Source organism: Bubalus bubalis, chromosome 8, assembly GCF_019923935.1.
Source record: "Bubalus bubalis isolate 160015118507 breed Murrah chromosome 8, NDDB_SH_1, whole genome shotgun sequence".
NCBI lineage: Eukaryota > Metazoa > Chordata > Mammalia > Artiodactyla > Bovidae > Bubalus > Bubalus bubalis.
Window position 1 is genome coordinate 93409312 of NC_059164.1, and position 22510 is coordinate 93431821.

Here is a 22510-nt window from a genome sequence, read left to right on the forward strand (position 1 = left end):
TTAATCTCCCCAAAGTGTAACTATGATTATTGCTTCCCAGATCAAAATCCTTAGTAGCTTCCTGCTGCATTTAGAATTCAGCTCTATCTCATGCTCTTCTTTTTTTATATTGCTGTACTGTCAGTCAGTTTGCTCCAAGCTTAATCTAAGGTGTGATCATTGAGTTGTCTAAAGACTAGACAATGAAATTAGAAGTAATTAAGCCAAAAAAAAAAAAAAAAAAAGATGAGGTAAACAGTCATTGGAGTTGAATGGTGCTTTTTTAGAAAAGTTGTTTTCCCTTTTTACTTCGTGTCTCTTGCCATATGGTTTCATCAGCAAACTATCAACCCAGTTAATTTGAATCAGATGTGTAATTGATCAAAGCTTAGCTGCAAACATCTTGGTATCACATAAAATAAATTCCTTAAAACACACGGAAGTACACAAACTTGATGCAGGAATATGAATTTTCTAATGTGAATTGAAAAGGACAAAAGAGAAGCTCCAGCAAGACGGTAGGAGGGGCAAAATTGTGTTTAGAACCAAACCCCATACCCACTAGAGACTCTCAGAGGGCTCTAACAAAGCCTGGAACACACAAGGAGACCCCACAGAGCCTTAGCCAGACCTGCCTGTGAGTGTTTGAGTGTCTTCTGTGGAGGTATGGGTCAGCAGTGGCCTGCCGCAAGGGCAGGGACTCGGTGCAGCAGACCTGGGTGTGGCATAAGGCCTCTTGGATGAGGTTGCCATTAACCCCACCATAGAGCCGCCAGAACTTACACAGGACTGGGGAAACAGACTCTTGGAGGGCACAAACAAAGCCTTGTGTGCACCAGGACCTGGGAGAAAGGAGTAGTGACCCCATAAGAGACTGACCCGGGCTTTCCTGTAAGTGTCCAGGAGTCTCCATCGGAGGCGTGGGTCTGCGGTAGCCTGCTGCAGCATTGGAGGCCTGCTGCAGGGTTGAGTGTGCAGTGCATGCATGGGACCTTTTGAAGGAGGTCACTATTATCTTCATTATCTCCACCATAGCTTGGTTTCAGGTCAAACAACAGTTAGGGAACACAGCCCTGCCCATCAACAGAAAATTGGATTAAACATTTACTGAGAATAGCCCCACCCATCAGAACAAGATCCATTTTTCCCCACAGTCAGTCTCTTCCAACAGGAAGCTTCCATGAGCTTCTTATCCTTATCGATCAGAGGGCAGACAGAATGAAAACTACAATCACAAAAAACTAATCGAACTGTTCACATGGACCACAGCCCTGTCTAACTCAATGAAACAATGAAAAAAAAAAAAAAATGAAAAAAAAACAAAAAAACAAAAACAAAAACAAAAAAGAAACAATGAGCCGTGCTGTGTAGTGCCACCCAAGACAGACAGGTCATGGTGGAGAGTTCTGACAAAATGTGGTCCACCAAAGAAGGGAATGGCAAACCGCTTCAGTATTGTTGCCTTGAGAACCCCATGAACAGTATGAAAAGGCAAAAAAAATATGGCACTGAAAGATGAACTCCCCAGGTTGGTAGGTGCCCAATATGCTACTGGAGAAAAATGGAGAAATAACTCCAGAAAGAATGAAGAGATGGAACTAAAGCAAAAACAATGCCCAGTTGTGGATGTGACTGGTGATGGAAGTAAAGTCTGATGCTATAAAGAACAATATTGCATACAAACCTGGAATCAAGGTAAATTGGAAGTGGTCAAACAGGAGATGGCAAGAGTAAACATTGACATTTTAGAAATCAGTGAACTAAAATGGACTGGAATGGATGAATTTAACTCAGATGACCTTTATATCTACTACTGTGGGCAAGAATCCCTTAGAAGAAATGGAATAGCCCTCATAGTCAACAAAAGTCCAAAATGCAGTACTTGGATGCAATCTCAAAAATGACAGAGTGATCTCTGTTCATTTCCAAGGCAAGCCATTCAATATGACAATAATCCAAGTCTGTGCCCCAACCAGTAATGCTGAAGAAGCTGAAGTTGAATGGTTCTATGAAGACCTACAAGACTTTCTAGAACTAACATACAAAAAAGATGTCCTTTTCATCACAGGGGACTGGAATGCAAAAGTAGGAAACCAAGAGATACCCGGAGTAACAGGCAAATTTGGCCTTGGAGTACACAATGAAGCAGGGCAAAGGCTAACAGAGTTTTGACAAGAGAACACACCGGTCATAGCAAACACCCTCTTCCAACAACACAAGAGAAGACTCTACACATGGACGTCACCAGATGGTCAATACCTAAATCAGATTGATTATGTTCTTTGCAGCCAAAGATGGAGAAGCTCTATACAGTCAGCAAAAACAAGACCGGGACCTGACTGTGACTCAGATAATAAACTCCTTATTACAAAATTCAGACTTCAATTGAATAAAGTAGGGAAAACCACTAGACAATCCAGGTATGACCTAAATCAATTCCCTTACGATTATACAGTGCAAGTGACAAATAGACTCAGGAGATTAGATCTGATAGAGTGCCTGAAGAACTGGGGACAGAGGTTCATGACATTGTACAGGAGGCAGTGATCAAGACCATCCCCAAGAAAAAAATGCAAAAAGGTGAAATGGTTGTCTGAGGAGGCCTTACAAATAGCTGTGAAAAGAAGAGAAGCTAAAGGCAAAGGAGAAAAGGAAAGGTATACCAGAGTTCCAAAGAATAGCAAGGAGAGATAAGAAAGCCTTCCTCAGTGATTAATGCAAAGAAATAGAGGAAAACAATAGAATGGGAAAGACTAGAGATCTCTTCAAGAAAATTAGAGATATCAAGGCAACATTTCATGCAAAGATGGGACAGAAATGGTATGGACCTAACAGAAGCAGAAGATATTAAGAAGAGGTGGCAAGAATGCACAGAAGAACTATACAAAAAAGATCTTCATGACCCAGATAACCACAATGGTGTGATCACCCACCTAGAGCCAGACATCTTGGAATGCCAAGTCAAGTGGGCCTTAGGAAGCATCACTATGAACAAAGCTAGTGGAGGTGATGGAATTCCAGTTGAGCTATTTCAGATCCTAAAAGAGGCTGCTGTGAAAGTGCTGCACTCAGTATGCCAGCAAATTTGGAAAACTCAGCAGTGGCCACAGGACTGGAAAAGGTCAGTTTTCATTCCAGTCCCAGAGAAAGGCAATGGCAAAGAATATTCAAACTACCACACAATTGCACTCATCTCAACACGCTAGCAAAGTAATGCCCCAATTCTCCAAGCCAGGCTTCAACAGTATGTAAACCATGAACTTCCAGATGTTCAAGCTGGATTTAGAAAAGGCATTGACACCAGAGATCAAATTGCGAACATCCATTGGATCATCAAAAATGTAAGAGAGTTCCAGCAAAACATCTACTTCTGCTTTATTGACTACTTCCAAAGCCTTTGACTGTGTGGATCACAACAAACTGAAAAATTATGAAAGAGATGGGAATACCAGACCACCTGACTTGTCTGCTGAGAAATCTGTATGCAGGTCAAGAAGCAACAATTAGAACTGAACATGGAACAACAGACTGGTTCCAAATAGGAAAAGGAGTTCGTCAAGGCTGTATATTGTCACCCTGCTTATTTAACTTATATGCAGAATGCATCATGTGAAATGCCGGGCTGGATGAAGCACAAGCTGGAATCAAGATTGCTGGGAGAAATATCAATTACCTGAGATATGCAGACGACACCACCCTTATGGCAGAAAGCTAAGAAGAACTAAAGAGTTTCTTGATGAAAGTGAAAGAGGACAGTGAAAAAGCTGGCTTAAAGCTCAGCATTCAGAAAACGAAGATTTATGGCATCCAGTCCCATCACTTCATGGCAAGTAGATGGGGAAACAATGGAAACAGTGAGAGACTCACTTTTTTGGGTTCCAAAATCACTGCAGATGGTGACTGCAGCCTTGAAATTAAAAGATGCTTGCTCCTTGGAAGAAAAGCTATGAGCAACCTAGACAGCATATTAAAAAGCAGAGACATTACTTTGCCGTCTGTCTAGTCAAAGCATGGTTTTTCCAGTGGTCACGTATGGATGAGAGAGTTGGACTGTAAAGAAAGCTGAGCACTGATGAATTGATCCTTTTGAACTGTGGTGTTGGAGAAGACTCTTGAGAGTCCCTTGGACTGCAAGGAGATCAACCAGTCCATCCTAAAGGAAATCAGTCCTGAATATTCATTGGAAGGACTGATGCTGAAGCTGAAACTCCAGTACTTTAGCCACCTGATGCAAAGAACTGACTCATTGGAGAAGACCCTGATGCTGGGGAAGACTGAAGGCAGGAGGAGAAGGGGATGACAGAGGATGAGATGGTTGAATGGCATCACCGACTCAGTGGACATGAGTTTGAGCAAGCTCTGAGAGTTGGTGATGGACAGGAAGCCTGGTGTGCTGCAGTCCATGGGGTCGCAAAGAGTTGGATACGACTGAGTGAACTGAACTGAATGTGAATTGGGTACCTTTGAAAGAGGTAATGTCTTTAGCTTTAAATACAATGCATATACAAAGGAAAACATTGAGGAAAGTATTCAGGGAGAAAAATAACTTCTCAAAGCTGTAACAAAATCTTTTCTATTCAGTTTTGATTTTAAGTCCAAAATTTATCTGTGCATTTTTAGAAAGAATACTTCAGTGCAAGTGTTCTTGTGAAATGTTACTTTTTGTAATTTTTGTTTTTAAGTAAAGAACAGCTATTTCTGAATATAATGCTTCATGCAAACATCTTACTAGAAATCATGTGTACTTTGGCCGTATTAATATCTGGCATTTTTTTAGTTTTGCATTTAAGATATTGGCTCTCTGCTTATTACATAACAGGATTATTATCAATTTTTCAGGATAGTTTGTTTCTAAATTCAAAATTTTAAGAGTTTTTAAAAAATCCAATGTTAAAAATTAATTATTTAATGAGTGTTTTGTTCTTTTTGGGCAGATTAGTCCACCACAAGCTCTCATTGCCATTGGTCAAGTCTAGATCTTTTCTTGGAAGACACTGCATTTACCAATAGAAAATGGTGACTTGAGAGAAAGCAAAGTTAATTCATATAAAACAGTTGTGTCTTCACTTTCAAAACTGATCACTTTTCTAGTTTTAATCAAGAAACAATGAATAGCAAAAATAATAAATGGCATTTCTGGATACAGTTGTTTGACTGTTGGAATTTTTGGATTTCCTTCTCCTTAGGAGTTCCTCAGTTTCACTTGCAGAAATAACATGGACTTTGTCTGTAAGGAGCTACCCATCTTCAGTGTTCCTTAAAGTAGGGAGGTTGCAAAATTTTAGATCAGCAGGCTTTGTCAAAATGATTTGATTTAAAAATCTGTTTTTCATATTTAGTCTCCTAACATCTGTACTCATAGAGTACGTAGTCTTTTTTTTCTCTCTCTTTCTCTCTCAGAAATGTTTTTTGGGAAAGAGGTTATTCTCTGGAAATTCAAGTTACAGAGTACAAGAAATCCAGGAGCAAGTAAAGACCAGTGTAGTCTAGCTCTTGGGTGAATTATTACTATAAATTTTCATTTCAGTATAATTAGGATTCAGATATGTAGTTGTTAGTAAAGAAACTGATCAGATTGTTTTTTAGGGTTGTAGAAAAATATTCAATATGCTTAATACAGATCCTTTTGCTATAGTTTACATTTCTAGACAGGTGCACATCAACACGACATTGTAAATCAACTATACTTCAAAAAAAAAAAAAAGCCACATTGACACAGATAACTTAGAGCACAAATGCAGACTCTTTTTTAAATCTTTAAACATAGAAAACAACCTATAAGGAGTAAAAAAAAGTTTTAAAATGACTTTTAATTTTTCCCTTTTCCCCTCCTCTAAAACATCTTAGAATCATAAAATATTAAAATTGAAAAAGACCTTGGAAGTCATCTTGCTTTATCTTCTACCCATTGTGGAAATCCTTTTCACAATAGGTCTAATTTTTTTAAAAAAATCTCTTATTTAAAGAGATCTTATTTTGATCTCTTCAGTTAATGGGTTGCCTATTTGCAGAGAGCTGTCAGATTATTTGTTGTCTCTAATTGTTACAAAGATATGCCTTAAATTCAGCTGCAACTTTGAGTTTCTCCCAGTTGTGTTTTCTGGTAGAATACTACCCTTTGACAACAGTTATAACATTCTGGGTCTAAAGTCTTTTCAGTTGTATCTTCTGGTAGAATATGGAATAAATCCATTCCTTCTTCATTTAACTACCCTTTGAAAATTATTGTAACTTTCTGGGTCTAAATTCTTTTTAATTTTTTAACTTGGGGGTCTATAAATTCACAAGTCTGTGGATAGTCTTCAGAGGATTGTATCATATGTAAAATTGTGAACATATATGTGCTTTTTTTCTGGGAAGAGAGCCATAATTTTTATTAGTCTCAGTGGAACCCAATTCCCTACCAAAGTTAATGTACCAGACCTACTGGAATGGACCTGGTAATCTGCTTTTTGTTTTTGTATTTTTTAATAAGCTTGCAATGAGCCATCTAGTCCAGCATCTCAGGAACCATTGTACTGGGTAAGTTCTAAGATTAAAGCCTTTCTGATTCTGTTGAAAATGGTAGAATTTTTAGAGCTTTGGAGATAGTCTAGTATATATATAGTTTGTGATGTGCTTATAGTTATATCCTTCCTATCAAAAGATTAAACTGGTCCAAAAAGGTGGGGGTTTTATTTAAAACTTTATTTCAAAGTCTTGGGAGCCTGTGATGATGTTATTTTAGATTAGAAGTGTTCCTAGAATTTTTGTTTGTTAGATCTGGATATAGTATTTCAATCTAACAGAAGTTTATGAATTACAATACTTTTTGATTAATTTTTAATCTGTAAAAATTTTAGCCTCTTTTGTTTTTACTATTTCTAAGGAAGGATAGTATCATTTATGAACACTGGTTTCAGGGCTACCTTTTGGAACAGTTTAATTACAGCTCCCCCTGTGCTCCCTCCCTCCTCTGAAGACAAAACTACTCACCCAACAAGCCCATTTTTTTTTTTTTTTCAGTAAAGTTGTACTTGAATAACTAATAATATAAACTGAAATGACAAAGAATAGCTTAAGATTTGAAGATGTCTCTCAGTGTGCTGTGATTACTTTATTTTTATAGAATAAAAGAAATCTATGATAGGCCTACCTTTTGCTACACGTGTTAGAGGAGTAATGTCAGAAGAACAAAGAGACTAAAGTGAAAGAAAACAGAAAAATGAAGCACGGCAAGGGAAATGAATATGTTTTAATGACCAATAGAAATGGCAAGCAACAAAAAGGCGAGAACCAGCAATTTTCATTCATTTACCATTTATTTATAGAATTGGCTTATAAGCAGATACATGTGAAAATGGAATATTTAAAATAAATAAGGAGTGTGGTTAAAAAACAGAAGATATAACATCTGATGTCTGGGGGAGCAAATCGCTGCTTTTGCCTCAATATTGTTAGTTCCCTAAAGATACATTTCCTTTGCATGTATTTGGGAAGTACAGTAGAAACCAGCAAGTAGTCAACAGCTGCTTGCACACTATTTGAAGGCCCCTAAAAGAATCAGAGTGAGCTTCAAGTTGCCAGCACAGTTGTTCCTCACCAATTTTGACTCCTAAAAACCTAAGGGATGGGAATTATTAGCAGTTATTCCAGTAGATAGCATTTTCAAAAGCAGAGACATTACTTTGCCAACAAAGGTCTGTCTAGTCAAGGTTATGGTTTTTCCTGTGGTCATGTATGCATATGAGAGTTGGACTGTGAAGAAGGCTGAGCGCCGAAGAATTGATGCTTTTGAACTGTGGTGTTGGAGAAGACTCTTGAGAGTCCCTTGGACTGCAAGGAGATCCAACCAGTCCATTCTGAAGGAGATCAGCCCTGAGATTTCTTTGGAAGGAATGATGCTGAAGCTGAAACTCCAGTACTTTGGCCACCTCATGCAAAGAGTTGACTCATTGGAAAAGACTCTGATGCTGGGAGGGATTGGGGGCAGGAGGAGAAGGGGACAACAGAGGATGAGATGGCTGGATGGCATCACTGACTCGATGGACGAGAGTCTGAGTGAACTCCAGGAGTTGGTGATGGACAGGGAGGCCTGGCGTGCTGCGATTCATGGGGTCTCAAAAAGTTGGACACGACTGAGTGACTGATCTGATCTGATCTGATCTGATTCCAGTAGTTAGGAATAACTTACTATGGTTTTATTCTTAAGTGGCAGTATAATGATACAGTTAGCTTTCTTTATCCACGAGTTCCACATCCATGGATTCAGCCAACCTTGGATCCAAAATATTTCGGGAAAATAAAAAGTTTGAAATAGCAAACACTGAAACACCTGGAGTAACAGGCAAATTTGGCCTTGGAATACGGAATGAAGCAGGGCAAAGACTAATAGAGTTTTGCCAAGAAAATGCACTGGTCATAACAAACACCCTCTTCCAACAACACAAGAGAAGACTATACATGGATATCACCAGATGGTCAACACCGAAATCAGATTGATTATATTCTTTGCATCGAAAGATGGAGAAGCTCTATACAGTCAGCAAAAACAAGACCAGGAGCTGACTGTGGCTCAGACCATGAACTCATTATTGCCAAATTCAGACTTAAATTGAAGAAAGTAGGGAAAACCACTAGACCATTCAGGTATGACCTAAATCAAATCCCTTATGATTATACAGTGGAAGTGAGAAATAGATTTAAGGGCCTAGATCTGATAGATAGAGTGCCTGATGAACTATGGAATGAGGTTCATGACATTGTACAGGACACAGGGATCAAGACCATTCCCATGGAAAAGAAATGCAAAAAAGCAAAATGGCCATCTGGGGAGGCCTTACAAATAGCTGTGAAAAGAAGAGAAGGGAAAAGTAAAGGAGAAAAGGAAAGATATAAGCCTCTGAATGCAGAGTTCCAAAGAATAGCAAGAAGAGATAAGAAAGCCTTCTTCAGCGATCAATGCAAAGAAATAGAGGAAAACAACAGAATGGGAAAGACTAGGGATCTCTTCAAGAAAGTCAGAGATACCAAAGGAACATTTCATGCAAAGATGGGCTCGATAAAGGACAGAAATGGTATGGACCTAACAGAAGCAGAAGATATTAAGAAGAGATGGCAAGAATACACAGAAGAACTGTACAAAAAAGATCTTCACGACCCAGATAATCACGATGGTGTGATCACTGACCTAGAGCCAGACATCCTGGAATGTGAAGTCAAGTGGGCCTTAGAAAGCATCACTACGAACAAAGCTAGTGGAGGTGATGGAATTCCAGTTGAGCTATTCCAAATCCTGAAAGATAATGCTGTGAAAGTGCTGCACTCAAGATGCCAGCAAATTTGGAAAACTCAGCAGTGGCCACAGGACTGGAAAAGGTCAGTTTTCATTCAATCCTAAAGAAAGGCAATGCCAAAGAATGCTCAAACTGCTGCACAATTGCACTCATCTCACATGCTAGTAAAGTAATGCTCAAAATTCTCCAAGCCAGGCTTCAGCAATATGTGAACCGTGAACTTCCTGATGTTCAAGCTGGTTTTAGAAAAGGCAGAGGAACCAGAGATCAAATTGCCAACATCCGCTGGATCATGGGAAAAGCAAGAGAGTTCCAGAAAAACATCTATTTCTGCTTTATTGACTATGCCAAAGCCTTTGACTGTGTGGATCACAGTAAACTGTGGAAAATTCTGAAAGAGATGGGAATACCAGACCACCTGATCTGCCTCTTGAGAAATTTGTATGCAGGTCAGGAAGCAACAGTTAGAACTGGACATGGAACAACAGACTGGTTCCAAATAGGAAAAGGAGTTCGTCAAGGCTGTATATTGTCACCCTGTTTATTTAACTTATATGCAGAGTACATCCATGAGAAATGCTGGACTGGAGGAAGCACAAGCTGGAATCAAGATTGCTGGGAGAAATATCAATAACCTCAGATATGCAGATGACACCACCCTTATGGCAGAAAGTGAAGAGGACCTAAAAAGCCTCTTGATGAAAGAGAAAGAGGAGAGTCAAAAAGTTGGCTTAAAGCTCAACATTCAGAAAATGAAGATCATGGCGTCTGGTCCCATCACTTCATGGGAAATAGATGGGGAAACAGTGGAAACAGTGTCAGACTTTATTTTTCTGGGCTCCAAAATCACTGCAGATGGTGACTGCAGCCATGAAATTAAAAGACGCTTACTCCTTGGAAGGAAAGTTATGACCAACCTAGATAGCATATTCAAAACCAGAGACATTACTTTGCCAACAAAGGTCCGTCTAGTCAAGGCTATGGTTTTTCCAGTGGTCATGTATGGATGTGAGAGTTGGACTGTGAAGAAGCCTGAGTGCTGAAGAATTGATGCTTTTGAGCTGTGGTGTTGGAGAAGACTCTTGAGAGTCCCCTGGACTGCAAGGAGATCCAACCAGTCCATTCTGAAGGAGATCAGCCCTGAGATTTCTTTGGAAGGAATGATGCTGAAGCTGAAACTCCAGTACTTTGGCCACCTCATGCGAAGAGTTGACTCATTGGAAAAGACTGATGCCTGGAGGGATTGGGGGCAAGAGAAGAAGGGGACGACAGAGGATGAGATGGCTGGATGGTATCACTGACTCGATGGACGTGAGTCTGAGTGAACTCTGGGAGTTGGTGATGGACAGGGAGGCCTGGTGTGCTGCGACTCATGGGGTCGCAAAGAGTCAGACACGACTGAGCGAGTGATCTGATCTGATCTGAATCTGCTTCACTCCCGCAACTATTTACAGATAATTTACATTGTATTTACAACTACTTATATAGCATTTACATTGTATTAGGTATTATCAATCTAGAGAGGATTTGAAGTATACAGGAAGATGTGTGAGTAGGTTTTATGCGTACTTAAGCCTTAACCTTTTTATAGAATAAGGGAGTTGAACATCTTTGGGTTTTGGTTTCTGTAAGGGGTCCTGGAACCAATCTCCAGTTGGTATTGAGGGATGACTGTATAATGGAGAATCTTGGGAGAGGAGAGTAACTTCTTTAAGGAGTTGAGAGAGTGTACCTTTGGTTGAGAATTACTGCCTCAATATTCATTCATTCATTTAACAAGTATTTATCAAGTGCCTCTGTTACACATACTTTTTTTCAGGTGCCAAATTGAATTGAGGTTATGAGCATTATTGACTGCATGGGTTTGAATCCCGGAGTTTTTACTTATTACTTGGCTAAGTGACCTTGGGCAAATTACTTAGTCTCTCTGTGTCTTAGTTTCCTCATCTGTAAATTTGGGATCATAATTTTTATCTATCTCTGAGTTGTGGTAAGGACTAAATGAGTTCTTGGAAGAGTATCTTTTTAAGGAATTCAGTTGTTTTCACACACACACATACAGACATATATACATATACATAATGCATGACCAAACCAGAACACAGTACAGTGTAGCACTGTAACTCATATTTTGGTTTGTATTAATTTATATACTGCTTTGTTTCAAAAAGGATTTGAGGCAGAACCAAAGTCTCCTAAGAAATATTCTGTACCCAGGCAGCACAGCAGAATCGATACAGGTTCAGATCTTATTTTGAAAGGCAAAGGCAGACATTTTAAAATGAATGTATATACATGCAGGAAATAGAGTGTATACTCAGTAAATGTCATTTCTCTTATGTTTAAAAGGAAGTAATTTACTTAACAAGTTGGTCACTGTCAGCCCAAAGTGTGCCATGGCACAGGTAGACATAGTTCTGTGAGTACATTAGGAGTAGAGTGCAGGCTAAATTTTAGCTCCCATTTATCCACTTGGCATGGAGTTCTCATGCAGTAACCAGTCTGCACAACCATGAAGTGATTCTGAATACAGTATTAATTTGCTTCTCTTTGGAAATTCGTTATGAATATTGAATTGTTTAAAGCAGTAAGACCATATCATCTAAACTAGAATTCTTAGATCGAGTTCTCTGTCAATAGTTCTGATTGTTAAAATATTCATTCTTGTTTCTGATAGGTCATTTTGAATGCAGTCTGCTCCATATCAACATAGCTAGGTTTTTCTTCTTCATTCTGGTTTTTATTTTCCATACTTTTTTACCTTGGAATATTGTAAATTTACATGCAGTTGTAAGGAATAATTCAGAGAGATCCATATACCCTTCATCCAGTTTCCCAGATGATAATATCTTATTGCTATCGAATAGTAACACAACCAGGAAATTGACATTGATATCATCAACTTACTTTACTCAGATTTCATTAGTTTTATATGCACTAATTCATGTGTGTGTCTATACATGTGTTTTGAGTTCTGTGTAATTTTGTCACATGTGTAGATTTTCATGGCTGCCTAGTCAAGATACGACACAGATCCATTTACAAGGGCCCCTCATGTATTGCCACCTTTCCGGGCAAACCTCTGGCACCCACTAGTCTGTCCTCCATCTCTATGTAGTTTCATCATTTCAGTTATGTTATATAAGTGGAATCATGTAACCTCTTTTTTTTCCCATGTATCCTTTTGACGCTGGCTTTTTTTATTCAGCATAATTCTCTTGAAAGCCATCCAAGTTGTTGCCCCCATCAATAGTAGTTTATTGGCACTGAGTAGTCTGCCATGGCATAGACGGAACCACAGTTTGTTTACCCATTCTGATTCATTGGAAAGTTGGTCAGGTTTTGGCTGTTGCGAATGAACTTTCTGTGAATATTTATGGACAAGTTTTTGTGTAAGCATAAGTTATTTTTTTTTCTCCCAGTTTGCTTGGTGTTGAATTTTATCAAATGCTTTTTCTGCATTTATTGAGATGATGGTATAGTTTTTCCTCTTTATTCTGTTTTTGTGGTGAATTATACTGATTTTTGAATTTTTTATCAGTCTCACATTTTGGGGACAAATTTCACTTAGTCATGATGTGTTATCCTTTCTATGTAATTTTGATTTGATAATATTTTGTTTAGAATTTTTGTGCCTGTGTTTCTAAAAGATGTTGACCTGTAATGATTTTTAATATCTTTATCAGACTTTGATATGAGGGTTCTACTAGTCTCATAAATGAGACGATTCTCTCTTCTCTGTAAGCATTTGTGTCTGCCTTAAATGTTTGGAATGATGCCATCTTAAAGTCTTTACATAATACTTAAGTTTATATTTTCTATCAATATTTGTATTAGTCACCCTCTGTATCTTTTTTTTTTTAACCATTCATGAACTTACCCTTCTCCCAACCCTTCTTTTTACCCTTACAATTATTTGTCAGTATCACCTGAGAGTACACTTATGAATGTTAGTAAGCTTTTGTTTTACTAAAACACTTATTCAGTAAGTCAGCACTTCTCTGCTTACTCTTTTCTTTTACTTTGATGATGATTATTGAATTTTTTAAAAATTCTAGATATATATCTCTGAGTAATTCTTTCACCAGAATTCTTGAGAGAAGCAAAAATTTTGTGTCTTTGTGCATTCAAAAATGTCTTGGGAGGGACTTCCCTGGTGGTCTAGTGGTTAAACCTCCATGTTTCCTTTGCATGTGTCATAGTCCCCTGGTTGGGGAACTAGGATCCCATGAGGTATGCAGTACAGCCAAAAAATAATAATAAAAAAATTTTAAGAATGTCTTAATTTCACTCTCATAATTGACTGAGAGTTTGAGTTGATACAGATTTCTCATTTTAAAAGTATATCTAGTTGTCCCAGGACCATTTGTTGAAAAGATTATGCTTTTCTCATTGAGTAATCTTGTCACCCTTGTCAAGTCAATTGACCAGATGTACATGGATTTACTTGTAGACTCTTTAATTCTGTCCCATTAATACACATGTCTATCCTTATGCCAGTACTACAATTTTGAATACTATGTCTTTGCAGTAAGCTTTGACTCCAGGAAGCATAAGCCTTCCAGTTCAGTTCTTTTTCAAGATTGTTTTGGTTTTAGGAGTTCCTTGTGTTTCCATATGAAGTTTCATATTAGCTTGTCTGTTTCTGCAAAAAAAAGCAGGTGGAATTTTTATAATCATTGCTCAATTCCCTTTTATATCTTATTAAAATGCTTCCTACCTCCTTTTCCTTTTATACTGTATTCAGGTGAATTTCTTTGGCTCCATCTTTTAACTAGTAATTTAATTCGTTCTTTTTTTTCATCCTTAATTAATTTTTTTGTTAGTTAAATGAGCAAAATTTAATTTCTAGAAGTTCCAATTTATTTCTTCTTAAATAAATGTATTCAGTTTAGTTCAGTCGCTCAGTCGTGTCCGACTCTTTGCGACCCCATGAATCGCAGCATGCCAGGCCTCCCTGTCCATCACCAACTCCCGGAGTTCACTCAGACTCATGTCTATCGAGTCAGTGATGCCATCCAGCCATCTCATCCTCTGTCTTCCCCTTCTCCTCCTGCCCCCAATCCCTCCCAGCATCAGAGTCTTTTCCAATGAGTCAACTCTTTGCATTAGGTGGCCAAAGTACTGGAATTTCAGCTTTAGCATCATTCCTTCCAAAGAAATCCCAGTATTACTGTCTGGTATATCTCAGGATAGTAATTGTACCTAACCTAAGGTCTTACTCTATTTAATTTGTTAGCTCTCTTTCTTTGGGTGTGAGTTCTTCTTGTAACATTAATAACTTTTTCATGTTTGGGTCTTGGTTTTGTGCTCACTCATCTTTATTTGATAGTCCTTGTTAGCTTTCCTGTGAATGTTAGATCTGTTTACTGCAGCAAGTCTCCACTGACTGTGGGTAGAGATGGAATATGCAATTGCCAGTCTTCTCTAATGTCTGTCCCCTTTTTCCTAGGATTTAATATACACTCAAAGCTCTGTCCTATCTTTTTTTTTTTTTTTATTTTTAAACTTTACAATATTGTATTGGTTCTGCCATATATCGAAATGAATCCGCCACAGGCATACATGTGTTCCCCATCCTGAACCCTCCTCCCTCCTCCCTCCTGTCCTGTCTTTTTGATCCAAGTGTTTATATACTCATTGTTCCTACCTGGGGAGTGACACCTTTCTAGTTTGATGCCATTGTTCTTATCTGGAAGCAACGACTCCTAACCAGTTATGCTGAAATTCTGTAAATTATTTCCGTTCTTTCTGCTTTCACCTCTGGGCTTATTTAGTTAACTCTGAGGGCTGCTCAGATCACTTGCAATAGCCTTCTACTCTGGGTGTGTAGGACTGTGATAAACCTCCTTTAAGCTGATTCTATCAGCTTTTCATTTTTCAGTGATTGACTAAGACCATTTCTTGCTCTTTTTTGATTATATATTTTTTAAATGGCTTTTGTGTTATTTGTGAGGTTTTGGGGAGAGGGGAGTTGCTTACAGTGTGCTCAGCCTACTGTCTTGATTATTGATGACTACATCATATTTATAGTGCAATAAATAAACAGGAAAAACTTAAAAGCTAGCCAAAAATAAAATCTTGATGAAATGATTGGAAAATTATGGTTTTTGTTTTGAAGAGTAGAAGCAATCACAAATGAAGATTGACACTCAAATATATAAAAATTAAAGCTTCAATGAACAAAATTTCAGAAATATGTTTACTTAAAATTGGAAAGATATATTTGGTATGTTGCTGGTTTCTCATTTTATCTGCTCTTTGGCTAAAGGAAGAAAACAAGGCTTCTGAAGTTAGTGCCTACTTCGCCTGAATAACCCTCTGCAGAGTCAGTATTAGCCCCTGCCTTTGACAGACTTATGTTGGTTGCTGACAGAGAAGCAGGCCAAAGATGTATGACAAATTCTGAAAAAACATCAAAAAGCATTTTTGATTACAACTTTGGTTCAGTAATTTTCAGTATTACTCCCTTACTGCTATCTAAATTTGTTTTATATTTTTCCACTATAAAATAATGTATGTCTTAGAATTTTGGGATAATATAAAAGGAGTGATAATCCTCAACCTGAATCATAACCACTGTTAGCACTTTGATATGTTTCTTTATAGTATTTTCTTATCATAGCTTCAAAAAAAAATTAGTAATATGGTATTGTTTTTCTTCCCGTCCAAAAGTAATACCTACTCAATGAGAAAGCTTGGAAAATAGAGACAGCACTAGGAAAAGAAAACAAAATTGCTCTTAATAACTGCCCAAAGATAACCACAAATAAAATCTGATGTATATCCTGCCTGAATTTTTCATGACTATATATACTTTTTTCTTTGTTAATATGGTATAATACACTACTGCTATTTTGTACCTGTACTTTTCATTTGCAATATATTGTGAATGTCTTCTCATGTTAGTAAATACTCTTGTATGTATTTTTTAGTGGTGCGTAGAATGTGAATATATTTAAGTATGTTTACTTAGCATACTTAACCATTTCCCTATGATTGGACTCTGAAAGTGTTTCAGATTTTTTACCATTATAAATAATACTGTAGTATCTTTGTCCATACGTCTTTCCATGCATCTATGATTGTTTCTTTAGGAATAAATTCCTAGAAGTGGAATAGCTGGGTCAAAGGGTATGTACATTTCAATGCTTTTGATACATAAAGATGTCAAATTTTAAGCTAATCACTTGTTATATTTTGTCTCGTATTGCTAATTGTTTTATGTGTTTGTCTTGTCTCCCTAATTAGAATATAAGCTCCTTGAGGGCAAGGGAAGTTTCTTATGCATCTTATGTATCCTTTGATAGTGTGGTTTTACAATGTTGGACTTATGAGTGATCGACAAGTATTGTATTGATTAAAAGCTGTGGTTCTCCAATCTTTGGATGCCATAAACCTATAAATTAAAAAACATATATCTATTTGGGGATACAAACAGGCTTGCAAAATTTCTGTTTTTCCAAGAAAGAATATTAAAAAACAAAATCAGCTACCATTTTTTATCACCTTCATCTCACAAAAGAATATTTAATAACAGAAGTTTCTAATTTCTGAAAAAAGGATAGACTTTTAAATGGAACATTTTAGCATTTAAAAAACTCACTGCCTTGTCCATATTTTTCTTATTTTGTGTTGTACTGGTAAATCTTTACCTTAGCCTAGCAGTGGTCCATAGGCCAACATTTGGGAACTGCTGATTTAAAAGACTTAGAGGATTAACAGATAAACTCTTTGCAAAATAAATAATTCTTTCCTTTGCCCACAAGTCTCTCTCCTCCACAATATTAAGTATACATGTACAGGTAATGCCATTTCATTACACAGAATTTGTGTATCTCTACGTACAAGTACTACATCCAAGATATTTCCAGTTGCCAAAATAAAAAACTATATGCTTTCTAAGGAATTTGAGACAGGTTAAGTGTGATGTAGTAGAAACAAGGCATGTATTAAGAGTCAGACTGTCCAGACTTGACTCCTGGCTTTGGCATTAAGTCACTTAATTTTTTTTTTTTTTTTTTAGCTTCCTTACTTATAAATTAAGATGATAATATCTTCCTTGAAGTGTTTTTATTGCCCCTGTTATAGCAGTTACCTCAGTGTAATGTAATTATTTGTTTAGGCATCTGCCTTCCTCAGAAGACCATGAGTTCTTGAGGCTAGGAGTCATATCCTCCTCCGGCCTGGGGCTCACAGCAGAGCAGGTGCTTAATGAAATGACTGTTGAATCCGTACAGGCTTATTGTGAGGATCAAATGAGATAACATGTATAGAAGCTCTTTGTAAACTTTAAATTCAATACCAATGTTAATTGTTTTTATTGCCTATAAGAGCTGTCTTTGGGAGCTATCAAAACTTTGAGAAGAGACAAAATTATCCCATTAACACTTTGCATTTTTCTTCTATATTATAAGAAAACAAGTTTTAATTGGGATTAATGTGCAGTTTGCTTCCTGTGAAGACAGAAAAATTTCCTTGTTTTTCTCCCCCCACTGTGGAATTGTCAAATGTTAAATGTTTGTTTTATTCGTTTGCTATCATAAAATTTTAATTTAGCGAGATCAGCTTATTTCATATTTAAAGAATGATGCCCATTGCTTTATCCTGTTAACCACAAAACTGATAAAAGAATTACCAAACCCAGAAGAGAACAGGAGCCTACTGTTTGAGCCTAATTTGAGTTATATCAAATTAGTTTTAGTAAGAGCTCCCTTTTTAACATTCACTGACTTTTAAAAATGTCATCGCTTCTGATCTGTTTATAAAGCTCCTGGTAAATTTTTGCCACAAGATGGCATTGGTGATTATTGAATGCATGTTCTGTTGAACCAGAATTTTGAAAAATGGTGCACATAATTGTTCATATTCTTTTGGGGATGAATTGAAAACCTTCATCACTGCTTATATATTAATTTGATTTTGTTTTGACTTCCAAAACAGGGTTAAATGCTACTTTACATCATTTCTTTCTGTATTCAAGTATTGTTTTGTTTCCTGTTTTTCTGTCTTTATAACTGCAGTTGCTATGTATTATTTGCCATGTGTTGTATGTGTCTGACTTATTGCTGATAATTGTGGTAACAGGTAAGAAGAAAATACGATGGGACCCAGTTAGGAGGCGCTTCATTCAGTCCTGTCCCATCATAAGGATCCCTAACAGGTTTTTGAGAGGTGGGTGATAACTAGCAAGAGATCTATGCTTCGTATGGGTTAAAGGGAGCTTTGAATTTTCTAAACTCAAAACTCTGGTTTTTAAAAATTGTCTGAACAGCTAAAATTGGATTAAGGGAAGTCTAGAATTTTAATTTTAAACCTGTATTTCATATTGAGCACTGTTGGAACTGTAATTATAAATTTTGGGAAGTTAGAATTACTTCATGTGTATTAGATGGTAGAAATAAATCATCTCACTGTTATCAGTATTATTCCCTTGTAAGTATATTAAAAAGAACTTTGAATAATTTATAAAATAAGGGTATGGGAAATGCTTTTCTAAATATGATTTTAAGGAAGAAATAAAATTTATATAACTGTAAATTTGTATGTCAGAAGCCATTAATAAAAAGATAAAAGGGAGAAATATTTGTAACAAATGGTTAGTATCATGAATATATAAAGAGCTCTTACAAATCAATAGTTTAAAAACAAATACCCATTGGAAAAATAGGCAGAAGAAAATGAACAATTAATAAAAAATAATAAAAAGCTCAATAAATATGAGCAGATGTTTATTTTCACTATTGTTATAAACATAACTGAAATAATAAGATTGTTTGCCTATTAGGTCAGCAAAGACTAAAAATAAGAGTACTCAGTGTTGCAATGGTATGGGGAAATCCAAACTCATATACTGAAGGAAGTATAAATTTAATACCGCCTTTCTGGATTTAATTTGGCAGTATGTATCAAAAGCCTTAAAAATGTTCACATCCTTTGACCTAGTAACCTTACTTTTAGATTTCATTCTTTCTGTTTTTTTTTTTTTTTCAATAAAACATATTCCTACTGAAAAAAAGAAAATCTCAGAAGAGGGTTGAAAACTCTGGTTCACACTATTTTTCTAGATATAACAAATTGTCAGACAAGCATTCTTAATATTATAATTTAGACCTTATTTAAAAGCCAATTTATCTAATTTTGACTGAAGAGATTATTATTTTTTTTTTAAGTCTAGAAAAAAGTCCTGCAGCAGCTAAGGACATTTCCTATATCTAGTGCCTAATCTATTTTTAGCAGCCAAGCTCCAGATCATGAAAAAATAAATAGGTCAAGATAAGATACAGAGAGTGCTATGCTACCTTTTTTAAGAATTCTCTTTTTCTTTTATTTTTTGGCTGCACTGCATGGCTTGTGGGATTTTAGTTCCCTGACCAGGGATTGAACCTGGGCCATGGAAGTGAAGGCACCTAGTCATAACCACCTGACCACCAGCGAATTCCTGCTATCCTACCTTCTAGCAAAAATAATTTTATTAATAGAAACTAAGAGATAATTTTAGTGTTATGTGACCAAAAACAAAAAAACAAACCATTGTGTACACGTGGCCAAGCAGTACATCTAATTCTATAACATGATTTTTCTTTTTCCTATTTAAAAGATTAAAATGCTAATTTATTGATTTATAATGAGAAAGCTAACTTAGGCTGACTAAACAAGTATAATTAAGCAATTGTGTAATTAGGATATAAAATTCAATATGATATCAATTTTGTATAAACATAAAAAAACAAAGGAAATGGTGAAATAACATTTTGTCTGGTTGGTGGGATTTTATTTTCTTTTGTATATGCTCTGTTTTTCAATGTTTTAATCATGGAAAAAAGAGATTAGTACAGGTAAGTTTCATACCTTTGGTTATTTTTGTAAGCCCTAAATTGCCTCAAAAAATGGCTGAGGAAGATGGACTGACTGTGCTGAGAAGAGTGAGGTGGGACTAAACTCAGCACTAGCAACCTCAGGACCCCCAGTGGCCGCCACTGATGCAGGGGCCTTGTCTTACTTCTCACCTTTGACCTGTTTGTAGTGTTTGATCTGTTGACCACCTGCACCTTCTTAAATTTTTCTCTCTTTTTGGGTTATACCTTGATGTACAATCTGAGATGTTTTCTTCCAACCTCTTTGATTGTTCATTCCGTTTCCTATACTAGCTTCTTTTCTTCCTGCTCACTAAAGATGGGTATTACTCCAACATTCTGTCCTCTCCATTATCTCCTCCTGTTATCTCATCAGATTTCACAGACTTAACTAACCTTGTTCGTTCATTCATGCTTTCATTCTTTCAGTATTTTTTGATTGCCTCCTGAGTAATAGGCTCTATGCTAGCTCAATAATCTAGATACTAGAGAATCAGGTAAAGAAATAATTACAGAATAATTTGAACATATAATTCTTTGTGGTAAATGTCCTGATGAGGTGGTAGGGTGTGGGAGCGCAAGAAGAGGTACCTGACTCAACATGTGGGAAGGACAGAGGAAGGGAAGTCATCAGGATGCCTTTTCAGAAGAGATAACACTGAGTAGTCTGAGTAGGTGTTAACAGGGCAGGGTTGGAACGTCTCACATGGGGACCAAGCAGCTTGAGTAAGGCAGTTAGGCGGAACAGAGTATGGTCTTTCAGAGGAACTGTATGAAGTTCAGCAGAGTGGGAAAGAGTGTGGATAGAAGAAGCTGGAGAAGGTCCAGATCAAGTTGGGCACCATCCCCAGCGAGTTTTTAGGATCAGTTTATTTAACTAGCAAAGAGATTTAATTGGAAGACCGGTTAGAAGGTTGTTAGAGTTATCAAGGTGAGAAATGATGGAGACTACAACTAAGGTAGTTATATATAGTAGGACTAGAGAGTACATAATCAATTTAAAATGTAAAGAAGTGGAATTAGATGAGACTTGGTGACCACTTGAGGAGGAGGGAAAAGCCAAGAAAGCTTCAGCTTTCTGTGTGGACCATTTTCTCTTTACAGGTGTTGTATTAGATGGATGGAAGGGCAGGTTGAGGGAAAAGATAATAAATTCAGTTTAAACTCCCCAAACCAACAATAGCATGTCCTTGGACACTCAGTCTAAGAATTATTTCTAGGGAAGCTTCTTTGGAAGCCTGCCTCTTTGTTTTGATTGCACCCTCTGTGTGCCTACCTGTATCATAATACTTACCACACTGAATTATAGTCATGTGTTTACTTGTTTTGTGCCTGCCTTAGACTGTAAGCTCTGTAAGGGCAGGGACAGTGGAACACTGCCTTTCATTTCTTTATCTCCAGTTTGTAGCACAGTGCATGTGGTAGGTGTATCACATGTATTTGAGTTGAATTTGTTATTTGTAAAGCTGCTGTCAGGAGAATAGGATGGGACTAAAATTTTAGTACATATTTTACTTCCTTCTGGTGATAGTGACAGCAAACTAATGAGTTGCTGAGAATATGAAAATGCAGTGTAGTGTTTCCTTAGTTTTGTTTTGTTTTTTTTTTTAAGTTATCTATACTCTTGAAATTGCCACTTTTAAGCCTCTCATTTTGGGACTACTACACATTACCTCTTTTGATTCTGATTAAACAGTTTCATGGTACTCATTTTCTGTCACTAGATTCCTTCACTAGATCCTGTATCTTTTCTAATTATTTTCTATCCGTGTAAAAAGTAGTGTGAAAACAATATCAGTGTAGTGAAGACAACGTGTTTTCATTGCAAAATGATGGTCTGATTATACCCATTTCCTCTCCCATACTTCTCATATATTACTGAAAATTACAAAACAGACATATAAAAAAGAATGAATCATAATTGTATTGAACAACAGTAAAGGGAGGCTTTGAAGCCAGATTACCCATGTCTGAATCCAGGCTCTGGCATTTACCAACTATGTGACTTTGGGCAAGTTGCTTATTCTTTTTTTTTTTTTTTAACCTCAATTTCCTCATCTGCAAAATTAGGATGATGATAATGATGCCAGCTTTCTAGGGTTGCTGTGAGTATCAAGAGAGGTAACATGTGCAAAGCACTCAAGAGCTTTTACGTTCAGCCAGTATTGACTTAATGTTAGCTGCTGTCATTCTTGCTATTGTTATAATACCAGAAAATTGGTGGAATTTCAGGGTAATAGAAAACAGTTGGACTTATAATGATTGAGAAACCAGAACAGAATAAAATGCAACCCCAAGTAGGTACTCCTGCTGCATGCTGAAAGAGAATTGCTTAATGGAACTTCTTTCCTGAAACTCTAAGCCTAGAATCAGCAGGTGTAGGAGGAAGGAGAAGGTTGG

At 36.9% G+C, this 22510-nt stretch overlaps 1 protein-coding gene across 4 annotated transcripts in view; it reads left to right on the top strand.

Moving 5' to 3' along the window:
• Window positions 1-22510, top strand: part of KLHDC10 (kelch domain containing 10) — a 65552-nt gene that overhangs the window by 17669 nt on the left and 25373 nt on the right. For 2 of the 4 annotated variants that reach the window (XM_006043412.4, XM_044946860.2), the window contains exon 2: window positions 18342-18428. The exons of the other annotated variants lie outside the window; for them this stretch is intronic. In XM_006043412.4, the coding sequence (XP_006043474.1) occupies window positions 18342-18428 (87 nt within the window). The remainder of the gene's footprint in view (window positions 1-18341; window positions 18429-22510) is intronic. 4 annotated transcript variants of the gene reach the window in all.